Here is a 14,445-nt window from a genome sequence, read left to right on the forward strand (position 1 = left end):
TTTTCAGAAGAATATAAAATATAGTAGACCATCACGGGGCACACAGACCTCAGACAAGACACACCATCACGGGGCACACAGACCTCAGACAAGACACACCATCACGGGGCACACAGACCTCAGACAAGACACACCATCACGGGGCACACAGACCTCAGACAAGACACACCATCACGGGGCACACAGACCTCAGACAAGACACACCATCACGGGGCACACAGACCTCAGACAAGACACACCATCACGGGGCACACAGACCTCAGACAAGACACACCATCACGGGGCACACAGACCTCAGACAAGACACACCATCACGGGGCACACAGACCTCAGACAAGACACACCATCACGGGGCACACGCACCTCTGACAAGACACACCATCACGGGGCACACAGACCTCAGACAAGACACACCATCACGGGGCACATGCACCACTGACAAGACATACCATCACGGGGCACACGCACCACTGACAAGACACACCATCACGGGGCACACGCACCACTGACAAGACACACCATCACGGGGCACACAGACCTCTAACAAGACACACCATCGTGGGGCACACAGACCACTGACAAGACACACCATCACGGGGCACACGCACCACTGACAAGACACACCATCGCGGGACACACAGACCACTGACAAGACACACCATCACGGGGCAGACGCACCACTGACAAGACACACCATCGCGGGACACACAGACCACTGACAAGACACACCATCACGGGGCAGACGCACCACTGACAAGACACACCATCGCGGGACACACAGACCACTGACAAGACACACCATCACGGGGCACACGCACCACTGACAAGACACACCATCACGGGGCACACGCACCACTGACAAGACACACCATCACGGGGCACACAGACCTCTAACAAGACACACCATCACGGGGCACATGCACCACTGACAAGACATACCATCAGGGCGCACACAGACCTCTGACAAGACACACCATTACGGGGCACACAGACCTCTGACAAGACACGCCATCACGGGGCACACAGACCTCTGACAAGACACGCCATCACGGTGCACACACACCACTGACAAGACACACCATCACGGGGCACACAGACCTCTGAGAAGACACACCATCACGGGGCACACAGACCTCTGACAAGACACGCCATCACGGTGCACACACACCACTGACAAGACACACCATCACGGGGCACACAGACCTCTGAGAAGACACACCATCACGGGGCACACAGACCTCAGACAAGACACACCATCACGGGGCACACGCACCATTGACAAGACACACCATCACGGGGCACACAGACCTCAGACAAGACACACCATCACGGGGCACACGCACCATTGACAAGACACACCATCACGGGGCACACAGACCTCTGAGAAGACACACCATCACGGGGCACACAGACCTCAGACAAGACACACCATCACGGGGCACACGCACCATTGACAAGACACACCATCACGGGGCACACAGACCTCTGAGAAGACACACCATCACGGGGCACACAGACCTCAGACAAGACACACCATCACGGGGCACACAGACCTCAGACAAGACACACCATCACGGGGCACACAGACCTCTAACAAGACACACCATCACGGGGCACACGCACCATTGACAAGACACACCATCACGGGGCACACGCACCACTGACAAGACACACCATCACGGGGCACACAGACCTCAGACAAGACACACCATCACGGGGCACACAGACCTCAGACAAGACACACCATCACGGGGCACACAGACCTCAGACAAGACACACCATCACGGGGCACACAGACCTCAGACAAGACACACCATCACGGGGCACACGCACCATTGACAAGACACACCATCACGGGGCACACAGACCTCTGTGAAGACACACCATCACGGGGCACACAGACCTCAGACAAGACACACCATCACGGGGCACACGCACCATTGACAAGACACACCATCACGGGGCACACGCACCACTGACAAGACACACCATCACTGGGCACACAGACCTCAGACAAGACACACCATCACGGGGCACACAGACCTCTGAGAAGACACACCATCACGGGGCACACAGACCTCAGACAAGACACACCATCACGGGGCACACAGACCTCAGACAAGACACACCATCACGGGGCACACAGACCTCTAACAAGACACACCATCACGGGGCACACGCACCATTGACAAGACACACCATCACGGGGCACACGCACCACTGACAAGACACACCATCACGGGGCACACAGACCTCAGACAAGACACACCATCACGGGGCACACAGACCTCAGACAAGACACACCATCACGGGGCACACAGACCTCAGACAAGACACACCATCACGGGGCACACAGACCTCAGACAAGACACACCATCACGGGGCACACGCACCATTGACAAGACACACCATCACGGGGCACACAGACCTCTGTGAAGACACACCATCACGGGGCACACAGACCTCAGACAAGACACACCATCACGGGGCACACGCACCATTGACAAGACACACCATCACGGGGCACACGCACCACTGACAAGACACACCATCACGGGGCACACAGACCTCAGACAAGACACACCATCACGGGGCACACAGACCTCAGACAAGACACACCATCACGGGGCACACAGACCTCTAACAAGACACACCATCACGGGGCACACGCACCACTGACAAGACACACCATCACGGGGCACACGCACCACTGACAAGACACACCATCACTGGGCACACGCACCTCAGACAAGACACACCATCACTGGGCACACAGACCTCAGACAAGACACACCATCACGGGGCACACAGACCTCAGACAAGACACACCATCACTGGGCACACACACATGCAAAATTTGGTATCTCCAATTCACCTCAGCATGTTTTTGGACTGTGGAGAGAAACTGGAGTACCCAGAGAAACCCCACAAGAACACGGGGAGAACATGCAAACTCCACACACGTGAAGTTGTGGTATGCAGTGGTGTGAGGTGACTGCATTAACCACAACAAACAAATAAATGTTATGTTGTAATTGTTGCAATAAAAGTAGCAAAAACTGATTCCCGAAAAAATTTAAACATGAAAAGTAATGTTTAATTTATTACTTTCCAAGAACTGGAAAACTGGAACCTAACCCAGGAAGCACAGGGCAGGGTACACCCTGGACAGGATGCTAGTGTAATGTAGCACACACACACACACACACACACACGCACACACACCAGTTAAGGTCATGTCCTCGTACTCTATGAGGCAACACAGAGAGACCCTCCACACAGGATGCACATCATTTTTGACACACTGGAAACTCTATGAAATAAATGGTATTTCAAAAATATAAACAAAAAATGAGACACTTTAGAAAGCGGTGGATTGTACTTGAAACTCCACAAAGAGCCAGGGGCATCTGCTGTATTTTATATACAATAAACTTGATTAATTTCTAGGAGAAATTCTTGTCATAAGGCACAATTACTATTGAGAAACACTTGATGACATTCTGCATACCGCCCTGAAATGTGCTTGTGTGCATGAACCTGATTGAAAATAAACCAAGCAAGCAATACAAAGCTGTAAGCCAGAGAACAAGGGTACAGGAACTTTAATTTGACATTTATTTGAAACACGCATCTAGGGATTCTTTTATAAAAATGTCAAAACATTTTCAGACTGTTTAACTTGAAACTTACTTCATTCCATACTGGGTTCAAGTTATTCTTGATAACCTTTGTCTTCTTTTTAGACCCTAGAGAAAGAGACACAGTTATATTTTGATGGCATGGCAACACTATATAACTATTTTTAAATTACTGTATGAGCTCTTCACAACACATTACAGATTAGTAACTTTTATACATCTTTTCATACATACAGTGTATTGCTTTTACAATATAGTACAATAGTGGCCAAAATTGTGGAAATACTTCCGATTTTTATTTAATCATCCAGTGAAATTGGACAATTAAATAAATAAGAGGAGCAAGAGTTGAAAAGTTCTGAAACCTATAAAAATTGGAAGTGTTTCCACAATTTTGGCTACTATTGTACTATATTGTCAAAGCAAATATAAAAGTTACTAAGTAACAGGGTTTTCAAGTGCAAAAGACAGTGGATAATGGTGCAGCTGCAGATATAGATTTTTAATTTACCTTATAAAGGAATGATTTCCTGATACAGAAGCACATCTAGACTCATGAACAACTGAAAACTAAAATGGTTTGGACAAAAAAATAGAATAGCTGTATAGTTACTCTACAAAGGAATATGGTCTAAATATATGGTCTATGACAGAAAGGAAGTCAATGACCAAAATAAAACATTTTTTACAATAGAGCTGAGCTTAACCCCCACCCCTTCTATCACAATCTCACAGGAACTGTCGGATTACACAGATACAGGCCTTCACCACAATATCACCAGGGCAGTAGTAAAAATATATTTATACACACACACAGACACACACAATTATCAGAAGTATATTTTTATCCCGTGAGAACTGGAAGCTAGTCTGAAGGGTGGGTGACATGAAACTTTCCTGCTATGTGACAGATACATAATCCTTTGTGAATTACCGGTTGAAGAGTAGATCATAATGTCTTTTTACGGGTATATTTCTGATGCAGAATCCTAAGAAGTCAAACAGCAGTCCATAGGGAACTGATAGGGTGTCTCTGTCTATACAGCAAGATAAGCGATATTTTCAGCAAGCAAGTTCTCTTGACACAAAAACCGAAAATTAGCCAATGGTAAACACATCCTTCACCGAAAATGAGATTCACTTCCGTTGACATGGACTTCCAGGTATACAAAGTGCCCCTTTGGTGGAAAACACAATTATATATCAAAGCCACACCCACTTGCTGGATACCACCACCCCTGCCAGTCAATCCCAATCCAGGCATAAGGAAGCAGCTGTTTATCTTCCTGTTTTCAGCTTTTCCAACACAGGACAAACAAGCTGTGCCCAAATTTACTGGCCAAAAATAAGCAGGCTTTTCCAAAACTTTAACTTCTCCCAAAGGAGTGAAGAGGAAAGAGCTGGAAAGGATCACAGCTCAGAATAAAGCGCTTGATTAATAATGCCTAAAAGAAGTTACCAGAAGCAGGAGCATAGACCAAGTTATCAACCTCAAAATAATGCTGACATCTCCATGAAAAGTGTTGGATGTCTATGTATAGCTTTAGCCAGACACTGAGTTGGCAGCATTCACAATCACAGCTAAATTAAGAAATCAAAGGCAGAAGTCAAAGTTTTCCAAGCACCGATCATTGGAACTTTTAACAGCATTCTGTGAAGTGCAGAATGCCGTGAGAAGGACCAGTGTGTTTTACTGGCTATAAAGGGGTTCTCATCACTTCAGTACTATTCCCAGTCTTCATACCTGCTAAAATGTAAAATATACCACATCGGGGGGGGGGGGGGGGTTAAAGATTGGATGAATGGATGAATGGATAGGGAGGCTGGTTCTTTACTGGGGGGGGGGGGGATTGCAAACTATTCATGACTTAAGCCAATAGATACACATTTATCTGGAGGGGAAAAAAACATTTTAGGGGAGCTAAAGCAATATCTTTCTTAAGGCCCCCCTAGAACAGGCCTAACAACACCCCAGTACCACATTATGGTTATTGAAATAGCACAGATCTTAGTCATCTTAGCACACAAGCTTCTAGCCATTCCTCTGCCCTGCTTTCATAAAACATTTCTTTTCCCTAAACTCCTCATTGCAGTTTGCTGCCCTGATTTCTATAAATGGTAATGGAATCTGATTCTGTTGAAAGGAAATGCCACTTTTAAGTGTCTCGGGCTGCTCTCTCTCTCTCTCTCTCACACACACACACACACACAAACATGCTATATTGTAAACACATCCTCTGCACTCTTAGAGGGAGTGAGCGAACTAAGCAAGACAGAGGCAGGATGGATAATTTCTCTAACATCTGCCTAGACTGACCAAAACAGAAAACATTCCCACAGTACTGGCAAAATACGGCTATTAAACCCTTGATGTCATGCAGTACACCACTTATGTATATTTAAATAAATCAATAAAAATTATTTCAACGCAAAGATACATTATTACAATTTATACCATGGTTTTGGTAAATACTATTTTCTTATTGGTTCAGAGATGTCACATGAGTGTTGACTACACGGGCGGTTCAGCAGCCTAATAACACTTCTGTATTAATGTGTTTTAATGTTCAATAAATAAATAAGCAGTCATTCCCATGAGCATAATTTTCCTTGGCTTTCAAAATGCGAGTGCCTGTCTGTTGACTGTTTCTATAGTAACACGCCGCTTCCAGTGTGTAGCCTGACCAGGCGCTCTATCCTTATAGGGACTACTTTTATAAGACCACATTGGAACATTATTAAATGCTAATTGAAATAATTTATGAAAAATTAACTATAAGTTCAAGTTGATTCTATTATTTTTTGTTTGTTAAACTGTGGTATAATCAAGGGGCAGCGTGTAGCTGTAATCAGAAGGTCGCCGGTTCAAACCCAGCCTCAGCACATCTGAAGGTCCTTGAGCAAGGCCCTTAACCCCCAGCTCCCTGGGCGCCACTATGGGTGGCTGCCCTTTGCAGACAACTTACTCCACAAAAAGCAAGCAGAGGCAGGTGTAAAAACAATTCCCCTACAGGGACAATAAAGTATCTATTATTATTATAACACTTTGCTGCATTACACCAAGTTGTCGTTGATTATTTTCGTGTAACTGCACACCATGTTGTGGTTTATCCCTTACATAATATGCATGTGGCCTGGGTAGGAACCACAATGAAACACATAGCTATCTCCTTGTTGTTTTTAACCTGATATTATTCCTTGATTATATGTTTGTGTATGTTTCTTCCCATCAGCAAAAAAGTTTTTTCTGTCTCTAAATTACCCATGTGTGTGTATGTACCCTGCAATGAACCAGTATCACCTCACATCAAACTTTTAATCTAATTCTTGATTAGAAAGTGATGTAGTCAAGATCATCTAAAGCGAGACTAAGTCATTACCAAGACCAGAAGCATTGAGACCAAGACAAGACCAAGACCAAGGCAGGGCGAGACAGAGACAAGACCAAGACCAAGGCAGGGCGAGACAGAGACAAGACCAAGACCAAGGCAGGGTGAGACCAAGTCAAGATCAGAATCAGACTAATGTTTGAGTCTACATAACACAGCATACTATAAAATGTGAAGCATAGGCACCATCTTGGGGCTAGGCAGTATGGTCTAAAATTTGTGTCACAGTATAATTTAAACCATGCACATTTTTTTATTTACATAATGCTTCTATGATGAAAATGAAACATTTTTTCAGATAAGACACACGTTATCGGTTGCATTTGAAGCAGGATGTTTTAAATCACCGTAGTGTGTTAATTCATCACTAATGGATCGTGACATGCTTTATCTCAAACAGCTATATTTGTTAGTACAGTATATCTGTTAATTCTATAAACCTTTGTGAACTACTGAAGGAACCAGTCATGAATAACACAAATTAAATACTGATAGTTGTTCATCATTAATAAATCATGATGCATGTTTTATGTCAAGAAGCGACTATATTTGTTCATGATTTGTACTTCAGTGGTAACTGAGTTATTGCTAAGTATTTGTGCCCCACCAAGTATAGTGTTAACAGTCTTGCTTTTATAGAAACAGAGGCCTTGCCAAGGTGAACTAAGAGAGCTGCTGAGTATTCCATGCTACAGTATCCTTGGATCTGAATATCTTGCACTGACTTTCAGGCCCCATGGTGCCGCCACTTAGAATTATCTCGCTTCCGTCCTCTCATTATACATCAGCAGTTATTCAGGTTTTAAGGCAATGCAGTTGTTGCATGATTTTGATTTTAAGAAATGTGTTAATGTGCCAACAATTAACAGAGGTAATACTTTTTACCCAGCTGTCTCGTCATGTTGGTCTAATTATCAGTTGTGTTTCTTTAGGTTTATTTTAAAGGACAGCAGAGTGTTGCAATGACTACTAGTGTTTGCTCACATGTGCAGGGCTGGGCATGTGATTTCTGCCCCCTGCTGTTTGAGTAGAATCTGCATGTTCATCCTAAGTTCAGGTACCTCCCCATGCCACCTTAGAATTTATTCTCATTGAAAAATATATATTTTATCATTGCTTTATCATACTTGACTCTTTTATCCAAAGCAACTTGCAGCAGAGGGAAGGGCTAGCATTTTTATGTGTTGCCTGGGACACAGACATGTCCAGTAAAGCATGCTTTTAAGCAATAGACTGTTGGTAAATTTATTAATAAATACGTATAAAAATACATAATCTGAAAGTCTCTCTCTCTCTCTCATATATATATATATATATATATATATATATATATATATATATATATATATATATATATATATATGTGTGTGTGTGTGTGTGTGTTTGTGTGTGTGTATATATATATATTTATTTCTTTATTTTTCTCTCTTCATATCCTCTTAGGGGCTCCATGCATGTTTAATAAACTGAAGGACGAAGTATTGCATATCTTTCTTAAAGCTAGCAAGTTAGCATGGACAGCCATCTGTCTTGAGTTTCTGTGGGATGAAACAGGAAGTGCAGACAATGGCAGGAACTGTCACTCACCCCGTGAAGAGGCTGAACACTTATTCACCAGAACAGCATGCATCGCGACAATGGAAAACAAGAATGTCTTACACTAGCCACTGAGACATAATTGTCATTCAAGCTCCCCTTCCTTCCTCCAACAGGGACAACTGTGCGTCACTCTAAGGAAAATAATAAACGGGATCCCAATAAATGAGGTACATGAAGCAAGTCTCTGAACTGTACCTCTGTGTGTGTTTGTAAGCCTCCCGCCTTCACAAAAGAGATCAAGGTTGGATATGTGAAAAAACACAAGGCAGTGAACCTGTTCTAGTACAAATGACAAATAAAGCTTCATATCAGCTTCCTCATCAATTCATCTCTACATTTAATTTCATGTGGGGTATCAATCATCACAGTCAGTTTGGACAGGTATGCTTTAACTTATTCTGATAGGAAATCTGACTAATGATTGATGTTTGATACAGAGTTAACCATATTCCTCTTTTCATCATTTAACCCAATTTATGTACTGATGTTATTTCACAAAAACCATCACAGGGAGTACATAGTGTTTGTGTAATTTCAGAACATAAATGCACTAAAGGACACTTTAATGACTGTCCATCTCTGAACACGAGGAAAAGCGGCAGAAAGTTATTAATAACAAGAACCCAATACAACAGGTAGCTCATTCAGCTGTAGCTATCTCCAACCATGTTAGAGATAACCCTCACCTATCCATCTTCTCTATGAACAAGGTATTACATCCAGCAGCAGCTATGGGGCTGTGAGTCCTGACCCCCCCCAGCACCCACAACAAACTCAGCCCTTACCTCGGAACGTAACGCTGGCCAGCGGGTCACTGTGCCGCTCGCCCCTTTCCAGATTGGGCAAGTTGTTGGCCCGCTGAAGAATACAACGCAACATTTTTCCCTCAGGACCTGGGACTAAGCACTCAGTGCCTGTATCACACCGCAGACGTTCCACACATGGCCGGGAGGAAAAGCTGTGTGTCTATGTGTCAGCCGGCCCGCACAGCAGACCAGCAAGAGGTCCACAGTCTGCCTTCACTGTGCTCACAGCAGCCTATGATCCATGGAGCAGTGCCGACGGCAGCACACACACTGCCAAGTGGCACGCCTCTGGAGGAAGTATGGACATTTCCTGCTCTTATGCTTTGCTGCTGTGCTCAAGCGACTTGTTGCACCATATCTCCTGACAAAGTGAAATGAATTAAATTTAGCTAAGAATTAGCCCAGGGTTCCCCAATTCAGGTCCTAGAGTGCATATTTTGTCCTGCTCAAACACATCTTAATCAACTAATTACCAGGTTTAGTAGGTGTGTTTCTAACAAGGAAACCTGCAAACGGTGTTAGATTCTGGCCATCCAGGACTGGAGCTGGGGAATTAGGTGAAGAGCAGCAAGAGTTTGGCTTTACAGCCCAGAACTGGATAGTGACATCTCACCGTAATGTTAGAGACAGCCTATGGCAGAGTGCAATGCAAAAAAACCAACACCTGGATTTGTTACAAAGTCTAAGGTTAACACTGTAGCTCTATTTCCATTTTTAAATCCTCCGGTACTCTTCCTCGTGACCTAGACAGCCTTTTCAGTCTGAGGAAACATCAACGGGATCAGTAATAGAATTCTTATTGTTAAGCATGGTAAGTATTTTATGTCTTAATAATCCTTAATTATAGCTAATCACTGGCATAGTAAATTTCCAAGTTAAATAGCGCCACCCACTGTTACAAAATGAAGGAAAACGGCATTGAAATTAAAATGCAGGGATTTAGCCATATTTTATTAAGTAGCATCTTTCTGTGGAAAGGGGTTTTGAATGGATATTACATGAACATAATGATCAGTGTTATTTAGTTGATATGATTGCAGTATATCACTACATATGAAATCTAATAACAAAGAATGGAAATTGAAGTAGTTCAAGTAAAAGGTGAAAAATAATCCAAAATTTAGGACCGTCAAGCCAGGCATAGATGGTGTTTATTTAGAGCCAAATCAGTCAAAAAGGAGAAATGAATAAACTGCAGAAAAGCACATAATAGAAGATTATTTCCTTTTTTGACCAGAAAAGTGATTGCAGTTTCCGCTAAGCTTTTTATTTATTTCATTACACTCATGCTGAAATTAAACATCACTGCACCAGTTAGTAGACTTGCTGCTCTTCACCTAATTCCCCAGTTCTGGATGGCCAGAATCTAACACCGTTAGCAGGTTTCCTTGTTAAAACACTTGCATTTGCCTTTATATATTGTATAAAAACAATAATAAGCAAATAATTTTCAAGGTAATGACATCCTGGTTTTCTGAAAATATCATGATTCCTCCCTTGTGAAAATTAGACACACACACACTTACATATAAGGTATGTTGGAGAAGCTGGTGACCACATCTCATTCCAAACCCAAAGGTACGGATATGAAGATGGGCACACTTTCCTGCTATAATATCCTTCACTCTTCTAGGAAGGCTGTCCATAAGATGTTGGAAGATTTCTGGTGAGATTTCCTGCCATTCAGGTTGGATATTCATGTTGGCTGATCAGGTCCCTTTCTGTGGATGTATGCCGCTTAACACTTCAGTTAAACCAGCCCCCAGTCGCGTTGACCTTCACTATCACGTGACTTGCGGCTGACCAGGGTGGCTTTAGCAGAGTATGAATATGATGAACTGACTTGTTGGACGTCTTGTTGGACCATCAATGATGGTGCCAAGCGGATAGTCAGTGACCTCTTCTGTATAAGCAGTTATTCTGCAGCTGCTGATTGTTGCTAGGGGATTGTTTGGTTATATGCATAAGGGTGTGGCTTTCTTAGCCAATTCCATTAATTAATAGGGGTGTCCACACACTTTTGACCTTATAGTGTAGCTCCTTGGGCTTCTGTATGACAGTTTTCCTGAATTGCTAAAGCACAGTTCCTTAGACCTTCCATCCTTTGCTCAAAACCGTAAACAGAAAACCGTACACGTTCTCAAACCCTGTCACTCATCTGCCAAAATTAATAGTCTCAGAACTATTTTATCATTATAGTATACAGTAATATTTTTGGAATGTTGAATGCTGAAAACCTTTCATATAATTATATACATACATTTTTGTAAACAGTTACATTTTCTTTAGTCTAAGGATGTAATTGATTTCTAATACTGCAAATGAACATGCAAAAGACCATATCCACAGTAATTTTCTTTCGTACACAGTAGGAAAAGCTATGACTAGCAGTGTTTTAATTTTTTTAGCTCTAGGGCGTAACGAAGGCTCAAAATGTGTTATATTTTGACTGGCTTTGTAAGTCACCTAAAAGCAGTGATTGCCTTTGACAGAAGTTCAAATAGTTTTGAGTCAAATATTTGATTTTTGTGAATTAATTTGAAAAAATGTTATTATATTATATTAGATTTTCTGGTTATGTTTTAGTAATTCAGAAAAGCCCTCATGACTTATTTGTGCTTAAAATTGGTCTATAATTACAGGCTGGACCCGTCACCTGTAATAGAAACTCCAGGAATGCCGTGATGGTTACTGCACGACTGTAAAAACAATAACAAAGTGCCACAATAGTGAAATGGAAAATAAGATGACTTTCTTTCTCTTTCCAGAGTGAAAACTTACACTACGGATGACTGAGGAACCCTCCATATAAGGGCAAGATCCACACCAGAGACATCTTTAGATCAAAAGGCGTAATGTGCCCATAAGAAGCTGCACTGTGCCTCCTGCTGAGGAATGCTGGGACGAGATGTAAGCGGATCAGCAGCAGGGGCTGGATGAATCGACCGCTCCCTGCAGTCCAGCTTACGGTTACAGCCCTGACTTACTGAACCTGATCTTCCTCTCCTGTCTTGTGACTAAGCTTAAAAGGTCTTCATTCAGCTTCCTCCGCAAAGGCCCTGTGTTACCCCTGGTAACGTCACCCCACTGCAGTCATTACCAAAATCTCTGAAGAGCACAATCTATCCTGCCGGCAGCATCATCACAGGAACAGCAATCATGGCTAGCGGAAGCCCACTGGACGCAGGATTTGCTCGTAAGCGTGACGAAGCGCATACAGCAACAATGTCATGTGAGCAACTCAAAGTAACAAAGTGCTGATTAACAGTAAATGCCCCAAGGTACATGTTATATTCTACTGCCGTAATGAATTGCATTTTTTACTAATATGAATGTATTCATAAAATACACCTATACTGTAGCCAGAACTGGCTTGCTTAACGCAGAATGAATTTATGCTTAGAGAGTTATAGTGTAAAAATACTACCACAAGCAAAGGTCTAGCATTTTTTTAATGACGACGCAAATTGTAAATGATGTAAGCTTGGGCACCATACGGCAGACATAAAGACATAAAAAATGTACTGTAACAATCCTTGTAAAATCATTGTTACAGTATGTAAAAAGCAATAATACTGCTTTATTGAAAACTGAAGTTTAATGAAATTCTTACCAGATACAATATGTATCCTATCAATAACAAGTAGCAGCATCAACATAACAGACAACTCACAGACAATAAAATCTGCCCTTTTCAGCTCATTATGACATGAAAGTGCATGAAAGTGTGATGTTTAATTAGGGAATGCCCCAATCGCTGCATGTAACCTCTGAATCACTGCAACCGGACTCCCTCCACACCCACTTGCCCCCCAGGGAGGAAAGACGGGAAGCACTGCAGAAATAGGGGGCTGACTGGGAAAGCCATTAATAGTCTGAACAGCTGGTGAGCGGGAGGCAGGCAGTGAGGGGGTCTCCCCGTTAAGCTGGACGGCTGGGGGCCCCTACGTGCAGGTTCCTCGCGCCCATCTAGGCCCCTACCTTGGAAGGTGATGGAGCAGTAGGCATCGCTGACGTCCTCATCTGGCGTGAACACGCACTGAGCGTGCCGGACGAAGACCCGCAGCATCGGGATGGTTGGGGCAGACTCCGGTACCTCCTGCAGCTAGTTCCCACTCCTGAGTGTTAGGGGATGACCTCGTGGGGAGATGGGGCTTCCCAAGCCCATAGAAATCCCTTAAAAACTTCAGTGTGACTTATCCCCCTACCCTTTTCACAGAGTACCGTGGGAGAGAATGAGCACGCAGTCCTGCTGGAGAATGAGCGTGGGGTATGGGGCCTCTGCCGTCTCTGCGCTCAGACTGGCTGGCTTATGCAGACACACACACTGTCCTTTCAATCAGACAGGGCTGCTCTTAAAGGGCCAGCAGCATGTTCCCTCCATAGCTACTCAGGAGGGTCTTCAATTGACGTAGTCAGGCAGATACTCAAAAAAAGAATATATTGAAATTAATATTACCATAATGTACTGTATGCATGTTTCAATGCAAATTCAGTTGATTTACTTCAAATATTAGCTGATGAATCATTCATTGTTTACACAGCGCTTGGACAGTCTTACACAAGTCATTGTCATTGTACATAATGCTGTATAATCTCCAGAAGGTTCTAGTAAGCTCACAGGTGTTCTGAAAACCTTTCATATTGCTTTAGGTATAATTATATACATACATTTTTGTAAACGGTTACATTTTCTTTAGTCTAAGGATGTATTTGATTTCTAATACTGCAAATGAACATGCAAAAGACCATATCCACAGTAATTTTCTTTCGTACACAGTAGGAAAAGCTATGACTAGAACACAACATTTTGTGTTCTGGTTTCATTCTGTGCACTGATACCATCAAACTAGAATTAGACGAATACATTTTAGATGAATATATTTCGCTTGCTGGCATTCGGTGAGCCTTCCTGAATAACAAAGACCCCAGAATGAGCAGCCGCCACTTACTCTCCCCTTTATCTCCTGTCACACTTCATCACCTATCGTTAGAGACCGGATAGGAAAC

At 43.2% G+C, this 14,445-nt stretch overlaps 1 protein-coding gene across 15 annotated transcripts in view; it reads right to left on the bottom strand.

Annotated features, from left to right (window-relative positions):
• dysf (dysferlin, limb girdle muscular dystrophy 2B (autosomal recessive)) overlaps nt 1-14,225 on the bottom strand; it is a 90,518-nt gene extending 76,293 nt beyond the window's left edge. For 10 of the 15 annotated variants that reach the window (XM_072718619.1, XM_072718623.1, XM_072718618.1 and 7 more), the window contains exons 1-2: nt 9,415-9,679; nt 3,694-3,749 (exon numbers count right to left, since the gene is read on the bottom strand). In XM_072718619.1, the coding sequence (XP_072574720.1) occupies nt 3,694-3,749; nt 9,415-9,508 (150 nt within the window). In that variant the 5' untranslated portion in view covers nt 9,509-9,679. Of the gene's footprint in view, nt 1-3,693; nt 3,750-9,414; nt 9,680-13,416 lie in introns of those variants that run through there. The other 5 variants (XM_072718626.1, XM_072718624.1, XM_072718627.1 and 2 more) reach the window with 3 other exon arrangements.
• Nucleotides 14,226-14,445: the final 220 nt, after the last annotated feature.

This window comes from Paramormyrops kingsleyae, chromosome 12 (assembly GCF_048594095.1).
Source record: "Paramormyrops kingsleyae isolate MSU_618 chromosome 12, PKINGS_0.4, whole genome shotgun sequence".
NCBI classification, from domain to species: domain Eukaryota; kingdom Metazoa; phylum Chordata; class Actinopteri; order Osteoglossiformes; family Mormyridae; genus Paramormyrops; species Paramormyrops kingsleyae.